This window comes from Rhinopithecus bieti, unplaced genomic scaffold (assembly GCF_001698545.2).
Source record: "Rhinopithecus bieti isolate Rb0 unplaced genomic scaffold, ASM169854v2 scaffold_1058, whole genome shotgun sequence".
Lineage (NCBI taxonomy): Eukaryota > Metazoa > Chordata > Mammalia > Primates > Cercopithecidae > Rhinopithecus > Rhinopithecus bieti.
This window is the reverse complement of record NW_016803341.1, coordinates 1483613-1510857: the sequence shown is the minus strand read 5'-3', so window position 1 is coordinate 1510857 and position 27245 is coordinate 1483613. Positions and strand designations below refer to the sequence as shown.

The 27245-nt window shown below is 38.1% G+C and overlaps 1 protein-coding gene across 3 annotated transcripts in view; it reads right to left on the bottom strand.

The window, feature by feature from the left end:
* EXOC6B (exocyst complex component 6B) overlaps positions 1-27245 on the bottom strand; it is a 713614-nt gene that overhangs the window by 141802 nt on the left and 544567 nt on the right. For all 3 annotated transcript variants that reach the window (XM_017876764.1, XM_017876771.1, XM_017876776.1), the window contains exon 20: positions 26593-26666. In XM_017876764.1, the coding sequence (XP_017732253.1) occupies positions 26593-26666 (74 nt within the window). The remainder of the gene's footprint in view (positions 1-26592; positions 26667-27245) is intronic.

Below are 27245 nucleotides of genomic sequence, written 5' to 3'. Positions count from 1 at the left end.
AGAAGACACTAAATCATGATAGCATCCAAATTAAATCCCATGCCTGGATTATTTCTCTACATGCTATAAAGTCATTACCCATGCTTATTCCAATCTCTCTAGCATTTTTACCTATTCTAAGATTTCTCAAATTCTTTCACTCACTGATGCTAGTTCAGCACACACATATAAATAAGTTGACTATTCCTTACCATTTCCTGATTATCTACAGTGAAACTTAATATACCACTTTAAATGTTTTAAAATGTACAAATCAGTGGCACTAAGTACATTCACAATGTTGTACAACCACCATTACGCATCTAGTTTCACAACTTTTTCATCACCCTAAAAGGAAATCCATACCCATTAAGCAGTCAGTCCTCATTCCCCTGTCCCTGATGTCCACTTTCTGTCTCTATGGATTTGCCTATTCTGAATATTTCATATAAACAGTATCATATGTGACATTTTGTGTTTGACTTCCTTCACTTAGCATAACTTTTTCAAGGTTCATCCATGTATCAGTATTTCATTTCTTTTGATGGCTGAATAATATTCCATTGTAGAGATAGTCCACATTATGTTTATCCATTCATCAGTTGATAGACATCTGGCTGGTTTCTACCTTTTGGCTATTGTGAACAGTGCTGCTATAAACATTCATGCGCAAGTTTTTGTTTGAACACTTGTTTTCAATAATTTTCAGTATATGTCCAGGAAGGACATTGCTGGGTCATATGGTAATTCTGTTTAACTTTTTGAGGAAACACTAAACTGTTTTCCACAGTGGCAGCACCATATTACATTCCCACCAACATATGAGGCATCCAGTTTCTCTACACCTTTATCAACTTGTTATTTTCCATTTTTTAAAAAATTACAGCCAACCTGGTAGGTATAAAGTGGTATCTCATTGTGGCTTTGATATGCATTTCCCTAATGATTAATGATGGTAAGCATCTTATCATGTGCTTATTGTACATTTGCATGCTTTCCTTGAAGAAATGTCTACTCAAATCCCTTGCCTTTATTTAAATTGGGTTGTCTTTTTATTGTTAAGTTGTGAGAGTTCTTTATATATTCTGGATAGAAGTCTCTTAACAGTTTTATGATGTACAAAGATTATTTCCCATTGTATGGGTTGTCTTTCACTTTCTTGATCATGGCCTTTGAAATAAAGTTTTAATAAAAAAAAAACAAGCAAAAGAAGCAAAAGTTTTTAATGTGATGAAGTACAATTTATTTATTTTTTCTTTTATTGCTTGTTTTTTTGATGTCATATTTAAGTATGATGCTTCCTTTGATACCTAAGATATGTCAATGTTGGTTTTAATTTTTATTATACTAATCACTACCATTTATTAAGCCTCTACCATACACCAGGCATTTTACATGTGTTATTTCATTTAACACACACACACACACACACACACAGAGCTAGTATTAATATTACAGCCATTTTTGAGAGAAAAGAAACAAGCAAACAAGCTCAAAAAGGTATTTTCTCAAAGTCATTCAGCTACGATATAACAGAAGCAACATTCAAACTCAGCTCTGTCTAAATGCACAGACTATACTCCTTTTCTCTCTTCTGTACCGCATTCTGCTATTGTACAGCATAATATAAACAGACATTGACAAGAAAAGAGGGAATGTATGTTGTATTAATATTCTATTGCTTCCATTATAGTACTACAAAGTTAGTGACTTAAGCAACAGAATTTTATTACCTCATAGTTCTGCAGGTTAGAAGTACAATAAGGATGTTACTGGACTAAAATTAAGGTGTTGGCAGGGCTACATTCCTTTCTGGAGGCTCCAGGAGAAGATATGTTTCCTTGCTCCTGTGGGTTGTTGGCAGAAGTCAGTTCTTTGCAGTTGTAGAATTGAGATCCCCATTTCCTTGCAGGCTGCCAGTTGAGGATCATTCCCAGCATTTATAGAGGCCACCCGTACTCTTTGAGTCATGTCCTCCTTCTTCCATCTTCAAAACCAGCAAGGTAGGTGGAGTTCCTCTCACACTTCAACCCTTTCCCCCTTCTTCTTCTAACTCATCTCTCTGAACCACTTTTTCTGCCTCTTCTGCATTTAAGGAGTTATGGGATTAGATTGGACCCACTAAGATAATCAGGATAATCTTACCATCTCAAGGTCTTTTTTTTTTTTTTGAGACGGAATCTTGCTCTGTCACCCAGGCTGGAGTGCAGTGGCTGGATCTCAGCTCACTATAAGCTCCGCCTCCCAGGTTCACACTATTCTCCTACCTCAGCCTCCCGAGTAGCTGGGACTACAGGTGCCCGCCACCTCGCCTGGCTAGTTTTTTTTTTTCTAGTTTTTTTTTTTTTTTTTTGTATTTTTTAGTAGAGATGGGGTTTCACCGTGTTAGCCAGGATGGTCTTGATCTCCTGACCTCGTGATCCACCCGTCTCGGCCTCCCAAAGTGCTGGGATTACAGGCTTGAGACACCGCGCCCAGCCTCAAGGTCTTTAATACCACATCTGCAAAATCTCTTTTACCCTATAAGGTAACACAGTCACACATCCTAGGGATTAAGATGTTGACATCTTGTGGGGAGGGAGGATATTATTCTGCCACACGCACACACACACACACAAACACAGACGCACACACACACACACACACACACACACACACACACACACACAAACAGATGTGTATTTTCAGCCAGGTAGAATATAGAGAGTAAATGAAGCACAGAGGACTGAAAATAAACCTTTGAAATACAATATTAAGGGATGGATAGAGGAAAGAAGCCCCAAAAGAAAGTCTGAGAAGGAGCAATCAGACAGATAGGCTTAGACTAGATCCAAAGGGACAATGATCTTGAAGATTCTTATGTTTTGCCTGTTCATGATTTATTGATTTCCTCACTTTATAAAATCTCTTTTGCCCAGTCTTTTACTGCCTGATCCTGTCATCTTTAATGGTGCTGATTCTTGGGGAGTGACCACACAAATTTTAATTTTGGATATAATATCCCAAAAGATCTCAGAACACTCAGCTCATGAACTGCTAAACTAGCTGAACATTCAGAGACCTTTTCCCCATGAACATCTTGCTCCAGGCGATAGAATAATAGACCATTGCTAGAACTTCCTAAAACAAGGTAGCTGGAGAAAGCTTGCAACATCTAGATGGTTTCCATTACTGGCAGGCAAGGTCCTTACCTCAGATTTTCAAAAGGAGAAACCAAACAGGCCACCTCCTGTTGTCAATACTTTTTATTTTTTCCCAACTGAGTCAATTAAGTTCTATGAGGTAGAGACATGTGAATTGAAAAGTATTAATTAAAAGAGTTGGGTGGATCCGGTGTCATAAGCTGAGGATCATTAGTAATAGGAAAGATAAAATGCCTCCTCCTAAATAAATGCCATCTTTTAAAACTCAAATATAGGAATTTTTTTTTGCAAGCACACATAAAAAGTTAAAGGTAAAACCATCTTTAGAGAGAACAAGTCTATTGCTAGTGAGGATGATTAAGAGTCATAGGACATAAGAAATCAAAGTGAAAGACAATAATTAGTCGGGCGTGGTGGTGGGCGCCTATAATCCCAGTTACTGGGAGGCTGAGGCAGGAGAATCACTTGAACCTGGGAGGCAGAGGTTGCAGTGAGCCGAGATCACGCCACTGCACTCCAGCCTGGACAACAAGAGCAAGACTTCGTCTCAAAGAAAACCCCAAACAAACGAACAAACAAACAAAAAAAAAACCAAAGTGAAAATGAGGATTATCTAACCTAATTTTTTCATTTTACATTGGGGAAATAAAAATACAAAGCACAGACATTCCCAAGATCACCTAGGTGCTGGCAGTATCACAAGTATTCTAACTCCCTCTTTAATGTTCCATATCCTGAGGTGATACACAGAAGGTGGCTCCATTATTGCTAAATTGATGCTGATTTCTCAGCCACTTTATTCTGGTATCTCGATGAGGGGCACAAAAATGAGTGAAACCATGTTAATCATTACAATGTAAGAAATTTTAGCCTCAGCACTGTTAGAAAATCAATAAAGAACACCATTCAAAAATAATAGGGGTAACACATGGATACACAGAGGGGAACAACACAGATTGGGGCCTAACGAAGGGTGGCGGGTGGGAGATGAGAAAGGATCAGGAAAAATAACTAATGGATACTAGGCTTAATTCTTGGGTGAAGAAATAATTGGTACAACAAACCTATGACATATGTTCACCCATGTAACAACAAACCTACACATCCTGCACATGTACCCCTGAACTTAAATAAAAGTTTAAAAAATTCATTACTTATGTAACAAAAAATGTAGGGGATGACTTATGAAAAGCAATGAGCTGATTTTGTGCAGGGGCCAGGATGCCTAGAAAACCACAGACAGTATACAAATCAAGACTCACTGTCTCTGCGTTAGAGATTTTAGAAGGGTGTGTATATGTAAAATTACCACTAGATTCTGGGGAAAGAAAATAGGAAAGAGAAAGTAGGAAAAAAAGTTAATGGCTTCACCTCTGCCACATCTACCTTTTCTGCCAAGACTTTTAAAACTCTATTACCTCACAAAAATCAGGAGCCAGAATAAAGAAATCTCTGAAACCTATGCTGTCCAGCATATCATGGGACAAAACTAACATAAAATCACAGTTTTTAATTCTTATCCAGAACGAAATTTTTTAAAAATCACATTTTGAGGAGTCAGTTGTCCTACCTGGGCCTCCCAACCCAAGCATCTATGCAATTAGCCAGTCATAGATTTAGCAATTAAATACTAAAATCCCTGTCCAGCCAATTTGCTACTTGAGAACAGTGAGCTGTTGCTAGATGCCCTGTAAAAGCAGTGGGAGATTTCAGCAGGCTAGACCCTCCAGGACACTGAGAACCACATTGAGAAAGGGGATGAAAGAAAAGGGCATGAAGAAAGTAATAGAAGGTGCCTAATTAGCCTGGAATAGCTTACTTTAGATTTCTCTGCCACCTCTCAGGTTATACTATTGAATTATAATTACCCTAACTTAAGGCTATGCCATTTAAATATCTTTGTTATGATTATTGTTATCCAAAATATTGTACTCTTGCTATCACTTTGCCCTCTCTCTTCCTGGCATACTGACACTCATTATCCTGGGTTGTCACAATCGCCTGGTTATCAACTAAATTATCCGTGTCTCATTATACTCCACTGTACTCTGCCGGAATAAGAGGCTACCCTATACAATATTAAAATTCACAACACACTTTTCCAATCAGAGTCAGTTTTCCGTTTACCAAAACACTGCTTGCAAACATGTTCTATTAAGTTACTTGGACCATTTTCAAGTCAATTTTGCATTTCTTGATAATCTGGTTTTCTTTAAGTCTCACTGCCAATTGTGACAGACTTTGGCACCTGGCTCACAGTTTTTCTCTCCATACCAAATGTATCATCATTATCATCCTGGGTGACAAGTTATTATGGAGGAACATTTATCAGCAGGTATGTATCAATCTATACTGTGTATCAAAGAACTCCAGAAACAAGAACACTTTTAGGAAAATCCTGTCTTTACTTCATAGAAAGGTATGGAGTTTATATCTAATATGTGCAACAAACTTTAAAACCAATGATCAGGCCGGGCATGGTGGCTCACGCCTGTAATCCCAGCACTTTGGGAGGCCCAGGCGGGCGCATCACGAGGTCAGGAGATCAAGACCATCCTGGCTAACACAGTGAAACCCCGTCTCTACTAAAAATACAAAAAATTAGCCAGGCATGGTGGCGGGCGCCTGTAGTCCCAGCTACTTGGGAGGCTGACGCAGGAGAATGGCGTGAACCCAGGAGGTGGAGCTTGCAGTAAGCTGAGATCGTGCCACTGCACTCCAGCCTGGGCGACAGAGCAAGACTCCATCTCAACAACAACAGCAACAACAACAACAACAAAAAAGATCAAAAACTCTTTCCAAAATTCCTACTTTCAATGGTAAAGTAGTTTGCTTTGTAGAACAATTCATGCCTAAAGTTTATTAACCACTTAGTACTTAAAACTAAGGCAAGTATGTTGAGATTACACTTTTTTCCTTCAACAAATCCTTACTAAAGGCCTACCATGTACTAAGAATTATTCCAGGCACTAAGAATAAAGTTATTCAGAAAATGTGTAAAACCCCTACACTTGTGAAAATCATTTTTTACTAGGGGGAAGAACAAGATATGTAAGATGTAGAGTATACTAGAAGATGATGAATTCTTCAGAGAAAAATGAAGAGAATAGAATTTTGTTTTGGTTATGGTTTGGTAAGGAGGTGGCAGAGGTAGTCAGAGGGAAGTTGCATTCTTAAGTGGGAAATGTCTCAATAAAGTGAACTTTAAGTGACTTGAATAAAGACCTGAACAAGATGAAGGAACAAGTGAAACAGGTATCTGGAAAAGAGCTTTCTAGAAAGAGTCATATCAAGTGCAAAGGCCCTGAGATGGGCGTGTACCCAGCATGTCTAGGAAACAATAAAGAGGCTATCAGAGTGAGAACAGACTGACTGAGGAAAAAAGTAGTCACAGAGTTAAAGGGTGTGTGTGTGAAGGCTCAATAGGATCTTATAGACCATTAAAAGGACTTTGGTTTTTACTTAGTGTGAAACAGGAAGCTCCTGTGGGATTTTAGGCAGAAGAATGATATGATCTGACTTGTTTTAACTTTTTCACGCTTTCAATGTCCTACTGATTATGGCCTGCAGAGGGGCAAAGGCAGAATCATGGAGACCAGTTAAAAAGCTACTGCAAGAATACTTAATTATTTGAATCATGAGAAGAGAATGAGAGTTAAAAGTGGTTGGTTTCTGGTATATTTTAAAGAGGGAGAAAACATAATTTGCTGACAGATTGGATGTGTGATGTGCAAGAAAAAAGAGTCAAGGATGACTCCATAGTTTCTATTCCTAGAAGAAGTAGAATTGCCATTAATTGAGACAAAGAGAGCTGTAAAAGGAATAGGTTTTTATGGGGGCAATGGAGAAATAGGGAACTTACCTTTAAGACATTTTAGCCTACAATAAAATACAGCACACTAATAATGTTCTATTTTCATATCTGATGAAGATAATTATATTTCTAGCATAGAGAATAAGGCTATGTTACATTTTCAACACATTAATCAGTCTTACTCAAAACTCCTTACTGCTTCAGCAAGGATTATTTGTAGACTACAATAGAAGTCACTCCTAGAAATTTTAGTATCTTGAATTAGTTGTAGAGTTTGGATTGTTATTCTGGCATAATTTTGGAGCTAGTTAAGTAGGTCACGTATGTCTCATAGAGATATAACAAGGATGAAATTCTGGATGAACTCCAAGGGTGTATTTACATTAAGAAAAATGGCTCCCATAGGAATAAAAAGGCAATACATGACACTTGAACCCAAGTGCTCACCAGAACTGGAAGAATATGACCAAATATTTAGTCTGAAAAGTTATCTCCTGTTGAAGCAGTAAGAGTGATTTATCAGGTGAGGAGCTATGTTCCTCTCTGGCATGAACCATCTAGCTGCATGGAGCCCTTCCTTGACAGCCCTCCTTCAGCAGCTCTCACTAGAGAAAGTCCTCATGTACTAGGTTCCAGGGACTGCCACCTAAGTTTCCTTTACCCACTTTACCCATATTTGGTTTTGCCTTTTCCAGGGCTGTGACCTCTGCAATTCATTTAATAAGATTAAAGTAAACTGATAAAGAAGAGCAAGGAGTAGGAGGAAAATGATGAATCTATTTATGGGAGTTTGAGTACAAATATTATTCAGAAATTCAATCTAGTTCCATTTACTTCTAAAATGCCACAAAACAATATTAAGTCAATACATTCAGCAAGCAATTATGAAATAAGAACTATGTTACCCACTAAGGGATGGGGAATTCATGGATAATAAAACAGGGTTCCTGCCCTTAGTGAACTCAGAAGCTAATGGTGAAAGCAGATGATTAAACAAGTAATTACAAGAGCATTTGTAATGAAGGGGCATACAAAATGTCAGGGACCCAAAGGGGGGACAATTAAATCTGCCTGAGGAGGTTGTGAAGGATTTATAAAGAAGATGACATTTGAGCCAAGCTGTGAAGGAAGAGAATGCATTTGTCACTCTACTGAGAGAGTACTCTGTGATAGGCAGAAGCGGCCTAAAGCTTACCCAGCTTTGGGATCGAGGAGGTGTTAAGAGTAGTCTGGGGAAAATTTACATGGGGAAGAGCAACAGAAAGAGGAGACTAGAAGGATTAGCTGGGACAAGACCTGCTTTGCTAGGGGTTCATCTTTTGTTCTTTGGGCAACAGAGAGCTCTTAGGTTTTTTAAGCAGGAAAATGCTATGATGATAATTGTGTTTTTTTTTTTTTAAAAAATTGGTGGCAGAAGGGAAGAAAAGAAAGAAAAGTCATCAACAGCAAGGGCATAAAACAGATCAAGAGAAGTAAGAAAAAATAGAGTTTCATACTTTGCAGAAATAACCATGAACATATTCACTCCCATCCCCTTTCCCATCCCCATAACCTATCAATACCTCCCTCTAATTAAATTAAACATCTCTATGCACTATCATTTCATCAAGCAGGCAATGAAAAAAGAAATGTCCACACAGAAAGACAGTGGGAAGATGCTGGTACCTCAGAAAAAAACACACAGAAAACCACCTTGTCCCATTTAATTATTTCTCTCAGAGTTTATAAGAGAATAAATAATTAAGAACACCATATGGATTTAGAACACAGGGAAGCATGTATGAACACAACACACACACATACACACTGCTTGTATTGACAAATAATAAGATTGATAAGTAGTATAAACATCAAGAAGAATGATTACATCTGTCTTACCTCATCACACACATTCACTTTTAATAATGCTGCCAATTTACTATTGTTTGAGATCACTCTTTTTAACATAGCCTTGGTGTATCAGTAGCTTCTGAGAACCACTCCCTCTCCATTGTCACTCCTAGTTTCTTGTGGTTCCAAGATGCTAAATACTAAAGACTACTATAGTAGCTTATGAGAGGGCAATAATATTGCTATAAGGAGCCTGCTGCTTGCCTTGATTAGGTCGAAAGCATCAAAGCTCTGGGAAGAATCGGGGAGACCTCTCTCTGACTGATGTTTAGCTTAGATGAACACTACAATCCTTAGATTAGGTTTTTAGAGCACATTTCTTTTTTAATACAGTCCAGAAAATAGACAAGTTACACCTTCACTTTGCTGGCAAATAGAAGGCTCTTTTCTGTAGTACCACTGGAGACAAGCAAAGGTTTGAACATTTTTTATTATCACCGTGGGATTAAATTCCCCAAATGACCATAGTTTTCAGAGACATTATGAATAGTGATTATCGAATGTCTTGGTCACAGAACACTTTTATGAAAATTTAAAACCAAAATAAAACTAAGAAACAACATCAGTTCCTACTGACCCATGGTAAAAACAATAACAAAAAAGGCAAGAATCATCATTTCTAATGGCACAGGAATACTTCCCTCCTCCAAACTCATACAGGGCTTTCATGCTACTCATTTGGCACTTAATTACATGCTGTATTTTATTAGTAATTTTTTTTTTTTTTTTTTTTTGAGACAGAGTCTGGCTCTGCTGCCCAGGCTGGAGTGCAATGGTGCGATCTCGGCTCACTCAGTGCAATCTCCGCCTCCCGCTTTCAAGCAATTCTCCTGCCTCAGGCTCTCGAGTAGCTGGGAACTACAGGTGTGCAACACCACGTCTGGCTAATTTTGTACTGTTAGTAGAAACCGGGTTTCAACATGTTGTCCAGGCAGGTCTCAAACTCCTGACCTCAAGTAATCCACTAGCTTCTAGTAGTTAACTTTTTAGAAGTGTTAGTTCTGCTTCTCTTATTTGATTGTAATAAGGTAAGGTTAAGTTAGATATGCATCAAATCAGACTGCAAAATACCTCCCATCAGATAATAGGCACTAAGAATTGAAAATATGGACACTGGTAAATCCATATCCTTACCAAGATTCCTGGGCCACTTTATACTACTTTTTTTTTTTGAGATGGAGTCTTGCTCTGTCGCCCAGGCTGGAGTGTAGTGATGTGATCTCGGCTCACTGCAAGCTCCCCCCCCGGGTTCACGCCATTCTCCTGCCTCAGCCTCCCGAGTAGCTGGGACTACAGGCGCCCGCCACCACACCGGCTAATTTTTTGTATTTTTAGTAGAGACAGTGTTTCACCGTGTTAGCCAGGATGGTCTTGATCTCCTGACCCTGTGATCCACCCACTTCAGCCTCCCAAAGTGCTGTGATTGCAGGTGTGAGCCACCGTGCCCGGCCCACTTACTACTACTTTATGTGTAGCATTAAAAAGTGCAATGTGAAATAAAGGTGCACTCTTATACTTATGAAGTTAACCAAAAAAAAAAAAACCTGTAAAATTATAAGAACCTATGTTGGTTGGGCTTCTGTAAAACTTACGCATGATTATACTTCCCGAAATAATTTAAATTGGTATAACTCTTCGTCAGGAATCAGCAATACATTTAAAACCCATAAAAATGCTCATAACCCTTATATAAATAATTTATATTAAGGAGTAATTCAGATTAAAAGGCTTTAGATATGAATATATAATAATTTAAATATAAAAACAAAACATTAGAAATAACATATAAGTTTAGAAACAATAATGGCTAATTAATTGATGGTCTATAAAACTGATGGACCATTTATAATAAAAACTTCAATCAAATTAAGAAGTAAAAGAAACATGCTTAACTGACAAAGGGCATAAGAAAACTTATACCTGTCATCATATTTAATGGTGAAAGACTGAATACTCCCCCAACCACTAGGATCAGAAACAAGGCAATGATACCTGCTCTCGGCACCTGTTTAACCTTATACTGGAGTTCCTAGTGCAGTAAGACCAAAAAGCAAAAGGTATCTAGACTGGAAAGAAAGAATCTAAAACTGTTTTTATTCACAGATGCCCACCTAGAAACTCCCCAAAAATGTATAAAAAACCACTATATCTGATAAGTGAGTTTAGCAAATTTGAGATTCAACATCAACATACAAAAACCAATTGTATATTTCCATATATTTGCAATGAACAATTAAACATCAACATTAAAATAACAATATCACTCATAATGAATATGTAACACTTTGGAATAAACCTAACAAAATATGTGCACAATTTGCTGAAAACTACAAAGCACTAAAGAGAGAATTCAAATAAATGAACATAGAACTGTGTTCATGGATTAGAAGACTAAAATTGTCACAATGTCAATTTTCCCCAAATTGATCTCTGAATTCAATTAATGAAAATACCAGCAAGCTTTTTTTTTTTTTTTGAGACAAAGTCTCACTCTGTCGCCCAGGCTGAAGTGCAGTGGTGTGATCTCGGCTCACTACAACCTCCGACTTCCTGGTTCCAGTGATTTCCCTGACTCAGCCTCCCAAGTAGCTGGGACTACAGATGCGCGGCACCACACCTGACTAATTTTTGTACTTTTAGCAGAGACGGGGTTTCATCATGTTGGCCAGAATGGTCTTGATCTCCTGACCTCGTGATCCACCCACCTCGGCCTCCCAAAGTGTTGGGATTACAGGCGTGAGTCATCGCTCCCAGCCAAACTTTTTTTAAAGAAATTGACAAACTGATTCTAAGATATATATGTCTATATATATTTACATATATATTTTTGTATATTTACATATATAGTTTTACATATTTGTTCATATATATTTACATATATATGGCTTAGAATAAACAAAACAACTTTGAAAAAGAAGAAAAAGTTGGAGGACTTGAACTGCTTGATTTCAAGACAATATAAAAGTAAGATCAAGACACAGCAAAAGGACAGACACATAGGTCAATTGAACATAATATAGAGAATGCAGAAGGAGACCAACACATATGTGGTGAATTGATTTCTAAGAAGGGTATCAAGGTGCATCAATGGAGAAAGCATAGTCTTTTTAACAAATGGTGCTGGAACAACTGTACATGCCATATAAAAATATGAACCTTGGCCATACCTCATATCATACTGAAAAATTAACCCAAAACATATCATCATAGACCTAAGTGTAAAACCTAACAATATGAACTCCTAGATGAAAACATAGGAAATAGACCTTTGTGACCTTGGATTAGGCAAAGATTTAAGATAGGACACAAGGAGCATGAGACATAAAAAAAGTGACATTATAACTGCATGTCACTAAAATCAGAAGAAAAAACTTAAGGTTTTTTAAAGATACTGCTGAGGAAATGGCCTGCTGACCAGAATATATAAAAAAAAATTTCACTACTCAATAATAAGAATTATTTTAAAAACTGAATAAAATATTTGAACAAATACATTAAACACAGAAGAGAAAAGAAACTGAATAAAATATTTGAACAAATACATTAAACACCAAATAAGCACAAAAAACAGATTCTCAACATAATTAGTCATTAGGTTAATACAGATTAAAACCTCCATGACATATGTCTATACATGTATCAGGATAGCCCAAATTGAGAAAAATACTGACAATACTAGCAATCTGCAGAGCAACTGCTCATATATTGCTGGTAGGACTACAAAATGGCAAAGCCACTTTGGAAAGCAGTTTGATAGTTTCTTATAGACATACACTTACTATATGACCCAGTAACTCTAGAGAAATCAAAATATATGTTCATATACAAACCTGTACACAAATGTTTATTGTGGCTTTATTCACAATAAACTTTGGGAGGCTGGGGCAGGTAGATCGCCTGAAGTCAGGAGTTCAAGACCAGCCTGGTCAACATGGTGAAACCTCGTCTCTCCTAAAAATTCAAAAATTAACTGGGCGGGGTGGTGAGCACCTGTCATCCCAGTAACTTGGGAAACTGAGGCAGGAGAACTGCTTGAACCCGGGAGGCAGAGACTGCAGTAGCTGAGATCATGCCACAGTATTCCAGCCTGGGAGACAGAGAAAGACTCCGTCTCAAAAAAAAAGAAAAAGAATGGAGTACTAACATATGCAAAAATATAGATGAATCTCAAAAGCACCATGCTAAGTGAAAGAAGAGAAAATTAAAAGTATGTTTCCATTTATATGTATTATTCCATTTATATGGCATTCTGGAAAAGACAAAACCATATAGTGCCAGAGATCAGAGCAGTTGTTGCCAGGGAATACAGTAGGGGCAGAAGAGTCATTGCAAAGAGGCATAAAAAAAAATTCTGATAGATGGAAATATTCTGTGATCTTGGTAGTGGTTATACAACTGTGTAAGTTTGTAAAAAAAAATTATAAAGCTATATATTTAAGAAGGATGAATTTACTGAATGTAAATAATGCCTCAGTTAACCAACCAACAAACAAAATACTGTCAACACCAAGTGTTGAAGAGGATGTGAAACAACTGATATGCTCCTCCACTACTGGCAGGATTGGAAAATGGTACTTTGTAAAATAGTTGGACATTTTTAAAAAATTAAGTTACACATACACTTATTATAGGCCCAACAATTCCATTCCTAGTATTACCCAGGGGAAATAAAAAAAATACACGTTCAAGTAGGCCACTACTCAAGTAGGCCGCTACAGTATAGTGACAGCAATAGTAGAAATAATAATAATAGCTACTTCATTAATTAAATGCTTACCGAATAATAAATATATATTCACTTGTACATGAATGTTCACATCAATTTTACTCATAATAGCCCAAACTGGAAAGAACAAAATGTTCATAAATGTCAAAGGTGAATGGATAATTATGATATATCCATGTGAAAAACTATAACTCATCAATAAAAAAGAATGAACTATTGACACGCTCAACACCATGGATGAATATCAAAATATTATGCTGAATCAAAGCCAGACACAAAGGGTGCACAAAAGAATATAAATTCTAGGATGTACATATAATTCTAGAAAATACAAACTAAGCTGTAGTGATAAAGAGCAGATCAGTGGTTGTTTGGGGACAAAGGGATGGGACTAATTACAAAGACGCACAAGGAGCCTTTATGGCACGGTAGAAATGTTCTTGGTTGTGGTGGTGGTGGTGGTTACATGCAGTTGTACACTTAAAACAGGCACATTTTATTGTATATTAGATTATACCTGAATAAAATTGATTTAAGAATTAACAGCCTAAAAATGTTTAAGATAACCAAAACAGCATGGTACTGGTACCAAAACAGATATATAGACCAAGGGAACAGAACAGAGGCCTCAGAAATAACACCATACGCCATACATCTGCAACCATCTGATATTTGACAAACCTGACACAAACAAGCAATGGGGAAAGGATTCCCTGTTTAATAAATGGTGCTGGGAAAACTGGCTAGCAATATGCAGAAAAATGAAACTGAACCCCTTCCTTACACCTTATACAAAAATTAACTCAAGCTGGATTAAAGACTTAAATATATGACCTAAAAGCATAAAAATCCTAGAAGAGAACCTAGGCAATACCATTCAGGACATAAGCATGGGCAAAGACTTCATGTCCAAAACACAAAGCAATGGCAACAAAAGCCAAAATTGATACATGGGATCTAATTAAACTAAGGAGCTTCTGCACAGCAAAAGAAACTATCATCAGAGTGAACAGGCAACATACAGAATGGGAGAAAATTATTGCAATCTAACCATCTGACAAAGGACTAATATCCAGAATCTACAAAGAACTGAAATAAATTTACAAGAAACAAACAAACAACCCCATCAAAAAGTGGGAGAAGGATATGAACAGACATTTCTCAAAAGAAGGCATTTATGGAGCCAACAAACATATGAAAAAATTCTCATCATCACTGGTCACTAGAGAAATGCAAATCAAAAACCACAATGAGATATCATCTCACGACAGTTAGAATGGTGATCATTAAAAAGTCAGGAAACAACAGATGCTGGAGATGATATGGAGAAATAGGAATGCTTTTACACTGCTGGTGGGAGTGTAAATTAGTTCAACCATTGTGGAAGACAGCGTGGCAATTCCTCAAGGATCTAGAACTAGAAACACTATTTGACTCAGTAATCTCGTTACTGGGTATATACCCAAAGGATTATAAATCATTCTACTATAAAGACACATGCACATGTATGTTTACTGCAGTACTATTCACAATAGCAAAGACTTGGAACCAACCCAAATGTCCATCAATGATAGACTGGATAAAGAAAATGGGGCACATATACACCTTGGAATACTATGCAGCCATAAAAAAGAATGAGTTCCCTTTGCAGGGACATAGATGAAGCCAGAAACCATCATTCTCAGCAAACTAACACCAGAACAGAAAACCAAACACGTATGTTCCCACTCATAAGTGGGAGTTGAACAATGAGAAGACATGGACACAGGGAGGGGAACATTACACACCAGGGCCTGTCGGGGGTGGAGGGCTAGGGGAGAGAAAGCATTAGGAGAAATACCTAATGTAGGTGACAGGTTGGTGGGTGCAGCAAACCACCATGGCACATGTATACCTATGTAACAAAACTGCGCATTCTGCACATGTACCCCAGAATTTAAAGTATAATAAAAATAAATAAAAGGGAAAGCACAATTTTTTTAAAAAAAAGTTAAACATAAAAGGCCATAGGCATTACAAATAAGCATATAAAAAAAAGACCAGAAAGAGCCCCACGAAATAAAAAACAATTGTGTTAAGATAAAAGATTTGGTTAGGACTTATTTTCAACTTTGAAAACTATTTTAATCTACTATAGTAATATTTTCATAAACAGTATTTTAATAGGGAGAAATAAAGCAAATAACTTGTAATTTGGTTAAACATGAAAAATTAACTCAAGGCTTAATTTCTTTTCGGTTACCTCTATGCTCAGAGGAGCTCAGAACATTTAATAGTTATCATTCTCAATTCCTTACTGTCTGAGAAATGGCAGGAGTCCCAGTATGAGCCATTAGCCAAAGGCACAAGTATCCTGTCATGTAATGAATCAGCAAGAGTTAAGTGATCACCCCAGGTTGCCTGACTTTCATCTGGATACCATTTCCATGCAGGCAGACTTCTCAAGTAGGCCGCTACAGTATAGTGACAACAATAGTAGAAGTAATAATAATAGCTACTTCACTAATTAAATGCTTACCGAATAATAAGCAACATAATTATATTGTCTTATTTAATGCTTACTCCAACATTATAAGCCTTATAAGCTATTTAAACTTTTCATTTTATAGTCTTGGAAACGATACCTCAGAGAGGTCAAATAATTTGCCAAATGTCACAGCTAGTAACCTAAGGTTTGCTCAGTTCCAAACCTAATCACCATGCTGCCCTGCCACCCAGTAGAGGGTCCCTGAAATTTGTGGTTACAGAAGCCCTATTTTTCTGATGATTGAGGGGTTGAAGAAAAGAGGGAGACACTATAACTTAATAGACCAAGGCAGAATTGTCTTTCTTCATGCCTAAGGGGGTTTGGAAAAGCGCTGAGCATTTAGCATAAAGAGACTCCAAACACAGCTCTCTGCTAACTTACTGGGAACAGATCTTAAGTCTCTGGACTGATTGGGATCTTGCCTATATAACTAGTCATCAGAGCCCATTTTTCTTTTCTACTGTATATTCTTAACCAGTGTTACAGTATAAAACATGAAAAGGGAATATCAAAAGCTATTCTTGGAAAACGGGCTGCCCTTTCACACAAATGTTATCCAGAAAGGCTTCATGCCCACGTTCAATTTCATTTCATGTATAACAATCTCTTAATCACATCTGAGAATGTCGCATCATCTCTCTCACTCTCTCCACATTCTCAACAAATTATTTTACCCTTGAAATCAACAGACCAAGAAAGAAATGATCCTAGCGAATCAAGAAGCAGCTATTAATATTTTAAGAGATGATAGTTCCATAGATATAGCTGGTTGTATCTGAAATTGTTCCCTTTGCAGATCCCTCCTTGCTGATATGCACCCTATACAAGCCTCCTTCCTGGGTACCACTGCCTCAGAGAATCGATCTCCTTGACTGTACTTTTGCCTCTTTAACTCATTCATTCTTTTTTTTTAACTCATTCATTCTGGCTTGCCTCCCACTGTATTTCTTTCTTTCATTCAAGCCTGGTGTTTTATCTCCTGCTACCCAAAAGATTGTAAGAACTGCTACAAACTGAAGGGCTTTCATCTTCTGCTTGTCTTCACATACCTGCCATTTATAATAGTTTAATCTGACAAGGCCCACGGTGCCTCTCATTCATGAGCTAGCATTTCCAGACAAACTCTCGAGGGAAGAACCCTCAAAGAGGTCCAGAAGCAACCTGATTCTTGTTCCATCTTCACTTGTCCTCTTGGGACTTGATACTCTAGAATATCCTTTTGGTTTTCTACCTTCACTGATGCTGTCCAGTTCCCCTTTCATAATCAGTCCTACCTCACACCTTTATCCATTCCTGGTTCCTGGACTTGCCCTAGAAGGAAGTGTTTTAATCCTCAGATTAGGGTTCTGGATTCTCCCTTTGGTCCTTGCTCTCCAAAGATCCATGCTTGTGGCTCCCAGGTAGTTAATTCTTTTATAGTTAAGGGTGCTTCTTTCTTGGTAAACTGAAATATGTCCCAGTTGCCGCAATCTGGACCTTTGTTGTCACTCTCTGCTGCCCTCCAGCGGCTACCAGTAGAATGCAGTAGTTAGAAATTGATTCCAAGGCTTTTCCTTGACCTATGAGTGTCCTCTAGCAGAAAGCTATACAGTGCGGTTAATGAAAATGAGATTCATGTTCAGGGCCTAGCAGTTTTCATTCAGCCACTACCACTACAACAGCCTCTGATACCACTGCTACTCCAAGGGAAATTCATTGTTAATGACTCTCCTGTCCCTTCTCATAAAGATGTGATTGTCTCAAAAACTTCCAAATTCCATGTTTGTGGATATGCATATTCATGCTGTATGGTAGAGGTTAGGGAGAAACCTTCTGAATTCCTCAGGCTCGGTTTGTTGGGAGAAGCAGAAAGTAGTGCAACGCCTCAGGCTAACCAGGCAGCAAGGCGTCTCACAGGTTACCTAGGTCCCCTATGATACAGCAAGAGAGGATTGACAATGCTGTCTGTGGACTAAGGTAGCAATTGCTAGGTGGCTTACTATGTTATGCTTGTTAGCTCTTCACTCAAAAGCTGAAATGGAATAGAACCAATGCCTCCAAACTGACTTCGCAGTGAGGCTATCTAGAGTGATGCTGGCACCATGTCCACATCAAAAGTTACAGTTGTTGTTCTACTCGAAGCAGAGGGGTAGGAGGGGTTCTACTAAAGCAGAGGGGTAGGAGAGTTGTCACAGATTAGACTGACAGTTCTGTAAAAGGTCCTTCTAACACCTAATGGAAAGGGTGTTCTATTAGGTTGGTGCAAAAGTAATTGCAGTTTTGCCATTGAAAGTAATGGCAAAAACCACCATTACTTTTGCACCAACCTAATATACTCTGGTGGAACCTCTAAGCAGTAGGGCCCTGCCTCCAGGATGAAGCAGAAGGTGCTGGACAACCCAGCATTATGTTAGACTGTGATAATATAGGTTGAAAGCAACAATGGAAACCCTTAGCCTGGGAGGCCCATGAGTCAGAAGGCCAAACCTCATTAATTTTTCATGGGGAAATATGCCAAAGCCTGGTATTTTATCTCCTGCTGCCCAAAAGGTTGTCAGAACTGCTTTGAACAAAAGGAGGACCTTCAACTGCTGCTTGTCTTCACATATCTGCCATTTATAATAGTTTAATCTGACGAGGCCCACAGTGCCTGTCATTCATGAGCTAGCATTTCCAGACACACAAACTCTCCAGGGAAGAACCCTCAAAGAGGTCCAGAAGTTACCTTTCTACCACATACAACTGTGCAAAGAACCACCTGTTTGGGGCTTACATTTTATTAGGTGGGTGTGCTTGCTCTCTGAGGAAAACCACAGTGGAGTTCATCAGCCCTTCCATCTTCCCTTCAAGGACCTCTTCCCCATTAAAATAAAAATAAAAAGGAGTCTACCCCTTATAAGACTACCATGGTCTTAGTGTGTTTATCATCTACTACAAATACTTCCTCTCCTCTGATTCCCAATCTCCTGAAACAATTCCATGGGGACTTTTAGGAAGTTAGACCCCTGAGGTGCTAAAATGATTTTCATAGTAAGAGAATAATGAATAGAAAATGGCCTTCCAAACATGCTATGATGTCATTTGGCCCATTAAATGTTGGTCTTTTCCTGGCACTTAAATGACATCTTTCATGATTTTCTATACCAAACAGTTCTGCTCTGTTTGGATATTATTTCATGAGGTCCTGGTCTGTAAAATATGAACTCTTTGTTAAATCAAAAAATGCCCTGATGTAGAATTTCCAAACGCACTTCCTCCCCAGTTAAGAAGCTGGTATGAAGTGAGACTAAGTCTTGGCGGTTCTGAGCAGATTCTCCTCCAATCAACCAAGGACATTCAGCAAATGTCAGAATTTGTTACATATTACTGGCTATTCCTCCTACTAATTTCCTCTGATGGCTCTAGTTACTAATGTCTCAAGCAAGGTAAGGATATAGATCTGGTTTGCAGAGACTACTAAAGCATTCCAGAAGCTGAAGACTTTATTCACCTGTGCCCTATGCTTGCATATGCTGATCCAGCCTTTGCTATAAAGTCAAAGGCCTAGCTCACTGGAGCCTATTCTCATAGTGTTCCTTCTTCTATTTTTCACAGAACCATCTCCAGAAGCTGTTAGCTCTCCCCTGTCCTATTCTCTGATAGGAATAGGAATTATTTCCTGTCAGAGCTTCCTTTGATGCTGGAGGTATCACCTTGAAGGTAACAGGCATCTGTCAAAACAACTTGGGCAATACAATTTTAGCCAAACGACCAGAAAACTGCTTCCAAAAACCAAAGGACCATCTTTTGACCATCTTATTTATGTTAGGCTGCTAAACCACAGCTAAAATATCTTTTCCGAAAGTCTGTGTATCTGCATACGGCGAGTTGGCCTTGCCCTAGAGATCTTGCCAGAAAACTCTATAGCTGCTTCCTAAAACTGAACTATGGCACCAATATTAAAATATAGATAGATAGATAGATAGATAGATAGATAGATAGATAGATAGATAGATAAAGTGACATCCCTTGGAGCACTAGGCCACCTGAAGAGAGACTATGGGAAGAACAGAATGTTATATAAGAATGCAAGCTCCATAAAGGTAGGGGCCTGTTTTATTCACTGCATTTTATCTACTACCTGGGCTAGGCACAGAGTTGAATAAATGAATGAACATTTCCTGCTCAGAGAGGAATATATCTATATCCAAGTGCTTGCTGTGGCTATGTCAAGATATGAAATATGGTCTGCAGGACATGTAGTGGCCCTGCATCTGCAAAGAGATATGTGCAGGTGGTCTGATATTACTATATCCTTTTCTAACCACCAAACACCTTTGGGATATGATGACCCTGGATTTCATTTGTCACCTGCCCTCCTCATATATACATGCTACTCTATCAGTGGTATAGATAATCTCTTCCAAGATAATGTGCTTTATGGCTTAACTCATTCCTTCTAACCCACAACATTATCCACAACAGTCATAGTAATGACGTTTTTTAATTCCATGAGTTATCCAGTTTTTGGATTTCTGACTATGGTAAAGATGGCTCCCAGTTTTATAGGCTATTATTTGAGATCATATACAATCTGAAGGTCAACAGAATATTTCAACTGAGCACTTGGAGAGTATCTCTGCTGACAACATTACTGGTCCATACACTTCCCAACTAGAAGGTTTGCAAACAACTGTATTTTCTCTACCAAAAATATCCTTTTATAAAAACGTTTCCCTGCTACCTACCCCCACACTTCTCTTCATTAACTGCTCAGTAACTGCTCAGTAAACACTTGGGAAAACTATAGTTCACCTCCCAAAACCCAAGTTATAGTCCAGCAAGTTCAGGACCAATATTAAGTACATGTGGGAAATGGCTTCCTGTTAATAGTTTAATAGTTATAATGAAAAACAGAAGACTGATATCTCTGGCCTTTTGAGATATGGGCCTGCCCCACTCCAGCCCCACCTCCTATGAAGCCTCCTAGTTAGGGGATAGTTTTGACTGGTTATGGTAAAACATTAAAAAATAAATCCTATGGACTACATGTCTTTTTGGCATATTGTTGTATCAGAAAACAATCAGCTTTTAATATAAATGGGTTTTCTACTGAGGCTAAAATACAAATAATTATTAAAGTTAAGATTTTTTCCTATGATCCATAGCAGTCAAGCAAAGGGGGGAATGTTCCTTCCAGGAACACATAATATTCACTAGACTTGGGCAATTTGATTTGAAAATCAAAATTTTATTGAAGAGGATCATGACAGGATGAGAAGTAGGAGGGGCAGTTCTACATAGTTAAATTCTTGAGTTGTTCTCGTTTTCCTTACGGGTGTTAACTAACCGAAGGTACAAGTTTTACCTCTATACCTCTAAAGGGAATAGCAGTAGTATTTGTTCAACATCTCAAAAGAAATATGCAACTATTTCTCTTAGGTCTTATAGTTGTTTTCAAGGCAGGTTAAGTGTCTGCAATGGAAATGCACTGTGTTTACTTCAGAATACAGGTTAGAAATTGGGGAATAACTGGCCTAGGGGGAATATCAACAGCTCAATCTAAAAAAAGCCCTGGATATCTTGGGATGGCTTGCTATATGACAGTCGTTGCCAACAAGCTCCATTCACGAGATCTGATGCAATGTCACAACCTAGTTCATTCAGCTTTATAAAAACTTAAGTATATATCAGAAGTAAATAACTGTTGGGGCCAAGGAACAGAAAACAACAGGATGTTACTAAGAAAAGGAACACCCTCAAGCCTTTGGCCAAACATGGAAGGTGAACTATCACAGATTAAATAAATAATGCAAACTATTATCAAAGGAAGTTAAGTACTTATAATGAAGGTGAATAACAGAAACGTGAAACGTTTCAGGGTAGCCTGCAAATAGTAGCATTTAATGAGGAGAACAGATAGGACATAAAAGAAGAGGTATATGAGGAAGATGAACAACAAAAACTAATATGAGAAATTAAGAAATGGGGGTTTAAAGAGATCAGCCTAATACTTAAAAGAGAAAAGACAGTCTAGATCCTAATTAAACTAACATACAAAACATCCATGTTTTAAAACAAAACTTAAATCTGCTATTTTCTATGCTTTACATATTTTCTTCCCTTAACAATGCTTGAATTTCAGTGTGACTCTTCACCTTTTCCATGAAATATTTTATAGTCACTCAGGCACACATAGGCCTCTCTACTTCATGGCCTCTTTTTGCACTTATAGGTACAATCTTGCTCTTCATTTGCATCATTTATATATGTCTTATAGCTCAACTAGAGTGTAAATTGGAGTTTATGTCCCCATTTCTTGAATTTGGACTGGCCTTGTGACTAGCTCTAGCCATAAGAATGTGATAGAACTGATGGTTTGCTAGTTCCAAGTATAGGCTTCAAGGAGTTTGCGCATTTCCTATTGCTTTCTTGGAACTCTGCCAAGATGCCATGTAAATAAGTCTAGGTTAGGTTGTTTGTAAATGAGAGATGAGAGAGAGTAGAAAAGAGTAGCCCTAGCTAAGGCATCCTAGACCAACCAGTTCCTAGCCCATCTAGCAGCAGCCCTCAAAGTATGAGTGAGCCCAGCTGAAACTACCCTAAATTGAGAATCTGTAGAAATTTGAGCTTCATACGTGGTTCTTGTTTCAAGCCAACATGTTGTGGGGTAATTTATTATGTAGCAAAAGTCACTGAAATAACTGAAATATACATAATGGCTTCATCCTTCAATGTAGTACTTATCACAGTGTGCCTTATATTAGAATCAGGAATTTGCTGGTCATTCCTTTGCTCCCAGAGGGCACAGATTATACTATATTCATTTGTGTATTCCCACAACAGTTAGGTTGTGATTTGTACAAAGTAGGCACTTAGACTTTGATAAAATAAACTGAAATGAAAATCAAATTCTAGTGTTCATCGGCATTATCTACTTAATGTTTAACCATGGAAGAAAAATATAAACCATGCCACAGTTTAAAGAATAAAGTAAGTATTGAGAATCTACTATTGGTCCTATATTGTAATTCTCAATTATGAACCATTAAAGGTCAGCACTTGGTGTTTATATGCCACTTCAAGATAGCTAATTAAATGAGCCTTTAAGCTATCCTTCTCAAAATTCACCATTAGCCCAAATTTGGATTTTGATGGAAATATACACATATATTTGATGTTTGCATGGGAAGTCATACTGCAATCCTACTTCTATGAACTTACAAAGACAGAAAACACAAAGTGCTAAAGAAGGGGATTTTGATTTGTACTATGTAATTCACAATACTATTAATAGTAGGTTTTCCAAATTCAGAAATCTGACAAATGAGGTTTAACTTATTTGTACTTTAACTCTGAAGTGCCACACACAAAAAAAAATCATGAAAGCTTGTATATTCAAAATGTCATCTCTCCTTCTCCAAGAAGTAGAAAAGTGAGGACAAGTGAAAAAGGATGAATAGTTTTGCTATCCACATCTAATTTGCTTCCCAGTGAAATTCTACAGCTTTTAAATGACACTGTTATTATAGTCTATACAAAGATGATTTCATCAAATATTCCATGTTTTGAATATTTTAAAATTATTCATTCAATTGATACTGTCTGAAACTCTCTAAAGCAAGAGACTATGAAAGCAAGTTCAGAATACACATATAAAGCAGAGAGTCAAATACACTCAATGACAGTAAAAGAATATCCTCACTGCACTGCACTGGGGGCAGATCCTCTCCTTACATAAGTGTGTACCCTATAATTTACCTTAACTTTAGCTTACCTTAGCTTCTTCCTTTAACTTATGTCATTCCTATTTAATATTTTTATCTTTGGCTTATTAAGGGCATAATGATTAAATCAGTTAAGCTAGATAACTCAGGCGGTCAGTTAAAGGTTTAGATAGGTCATTATATAATGAAAGAAAAATCTGTGTTCTTAATAATATGTCTGAAAGAAAAACACAGACCAGTGAGAGTAGTATCCAGTTTTGGTCCATAAAATCAACCCTGTGAGGACTAGATGAGAAATAGGTAACAATGTGACATGTGAAAAAGACTCAAATACTAGCAAATAGGAGGCTCAATAAATGAGGACTAGGAAGCCCATTCCTTTAATTGGGGATGCCCAAATAAAATCATAAAGATTTAAAGGGTTAAGGTTAAGTGAGACAGATTTTAGCCAACTTAAGAAATATCTTTCTAATAATCATTTGTCGTAAGGTGGAACTTGCTGCTTTGGGGTAGTGGATCCTCCTCAAGTAAGATATTCAATCAAAGTCTGGGGTGTTGTACAGGGATTGAAGTATAAAGCCAAAAGTAATACTACATAATTTTTAAGATTAGCCTCCAATCCCAAAATTCAAAAATTCTATTTTAGAAGCCTAAATGTTTAAGAAAACATAGTCCCAGGTTTTCTGTTTAGAGTTTGAACATCTCTGTAGTTCAGAAGCCTCCTTTTAAAATGATGCTCCTTTAAATAAGTTCTGAGAATGACTAAGACAAACTGCAATGAGATGAATATTTTCAGCACAGGATGTGGAGAGATCATTTTTTTCACAATCACTCAACCTACTGAGGTCTACCAATAATGAGCTACAGACCAAGAACTAAAGAAGTTTTCAAACAGTCTAGGTTAGAAAATTATCCCTTTAAGCTGTTTTAGTAGAGACAGGTATAAGTAGAAATTAAGTGACAGAATGAATAGAAAAAGGCATACTCTTTCATTACCAGTAAAATTTTGGATTTTGGGTTTCTACCATTAAAACATTACAAAAGCAACTCTGGGAAGAAAAATGTAATAGAAAATAGGAACTTAAGCATAAATGACAGGGCTCACTGAGAGCTTACAAGTACTTGTACATTCATTCCCAACTCTGATCCACCTTATTTTGGCTGTGCTTTCTAACTTACTCCCTTAGTTAACATTTTCTGTGAACACTAGTTCCTTTCCATAGGGTCCAAAACCACAAACTGGAGAGAATAACCATGCTTCCTTCTCATGAATAGTGAGAACGGAAACATTTTTCCTTGGATGTGTTTCTCCAATGAAATTCAATTTCTGCTTTCCAAGAAAAGCCAATTGGGTTAGAAGTTTCTAAGAAGAAGCAAGAGTGTGGGAGGGAATCCAACAGATATCACTTCACATACCCTAAACCAAAATCCCAATCTTTCAATCTTACATCATTCAAGGGATTAAAGCCTGAATGTCTCGGTTGAGTTGCTAAATCTACAGGTGGGAGGTCTTAAGTGTGGGAAGAGATTGTTCCATTTGTGATCAGGCTGGTGAATCCTTAATGTGCAAGAGAACCCCCACCTTGGCCCCCAAATATTAAGTTGACACACGTTTCTGCGACACAGCCTGAATCCTCAAACTTTGGCAGGTCTATAGACACACAATTTTCTGTTTTCTGCTTAATAGTGCTTTCCAGAATTGTCATCAGATGACAGATTACACCACCCATCTACAAGGATTCAGGGGTAGCTCAGGCCATCCATTATGGGTTAAAAGCTGTTCCAGCATGAATCGAATCACAGTGGTAAGGAACTACCGATACAAGGGGTCCTGCAGCTTTAAGAAATACCCTGGGCATCTAAAAGTTTTCAGAATGCAAACTATGTCAGCTCTGAAAACAAGAGGCACTGCATCATTATGGCAGGAGAAACAAAGCCAGCCCCCTTTTTTAAACAGACAAAAAAAAGATTGTTTTAATAGGAAAGAAGCATCAGTCATTGATTCTTACTTCATTCACACTTTCTATCCAACCCCATCCATCTTAAGAGTGAAGAGATGACAGAGCCCAGTTAACTCTCTCCCTCACTGGGCCCCCGCCCACCCTGTTCCCTATATCCAAACCACTAAGGCCTACCAACCCACCCAGTTCAATCTGCAAGAAATAGTCCTATAGAATGACTGGTTCTATCTAATGGGCTTGCCAAAGCTCAGGTATACCCAAGTACCAGCTTTCATCACATTACTTTAATAGGGTTAGCATGACTGGTCCAGGCCTTTTCTAATCATCTTCAAAAACAACCACTTAGTTACCCATGACTGACCAGATTCTACAAAGGAGGAGGCGGGAAGACTTAAGGCAGCAGGAAAAAGTCAACAAACCAAACCAACAATCCAGAATGTAAAATATTTCATTTTTCTTAAATGCTACTGGCCACATTATCTACAAACAAAACTTCTCCAAGCAGGCAGTCTCTGCATCAGTGCACCTGCTTAGCATTGGTTTGCTGAGTTATCTTTTTGCTATGTCTGCAAAAGCCAACAACAGCACAATGGGTCGCATCACTTGAGGGTCACTTGAGTCCCTCTACTCTGTGTCCCTCCTCCCACCGCCGCCTTCCCTTTTACCCGCAAAACCTTTAACTCCACCATAGCTAAGGATCCCAGATAGCTAAATAAAAGAGGTGGCCTCAAATACAGGGAAAACCCTTAGGTCTCCAATGTGAATCGCCAATGCCGATCCCCCTCCCTTCCCCTTTTCCTTAAGACCTGATGGTCTTCAGTCACACATCTTAAAAGAAAAACAAAAAACAAAAACACAAAGACTTACTTGTCTCAAGTCGATGAAGGCCAACTGCAGCGTGTCCTCCTGGAACCCAGGCACCGGGCCGGATCTGGCAAACTCTGTGGGAAAGAAAAGAGGATAAAAAGCGCCTTTAACTAACCATGGACAGGGAGATTGGCAGACGGATGACAGGGAAGACAAGAGAAGCTGGGGGAGAGGAGGACCAAGCTTCTAAGGAGTCATGTCTCTCTCCCTTCAGCTTCTTTGTTTGCCCTTCAAAATTCGTGTCATCAAAACACCATTAATTCCAGCATCCTGACAGCAAGGAAACTGTACTAATTCGACCTGAAATTTATTCCCATGAGCTGCGCTGGGCTTCAGAGTATTTGTTTTGTGAATGGACAAACAACTTGCAAAGGAGGAGGGAGTGGGGAGAGAAAAAAGTTTTCCTCTCAACACAATAAAATCTTCAGCTGTGAAACTCTTTTCAGTTCCGAAAGCTATTTATATTTTAGATCGCTGAAGGAATTTTCTAATTTCACGCTTGTCACCTCATTCCCCAAGCATTTATCAAAAAATATTCCCTGCCACATCATTAATTATTCCTTCACTGATTATTTGTATTATCTCATGACTGCATTATTGCCCGCCTCCCCCCACCCCCCCCGCCTCCCCACATACACATACACACACACCCC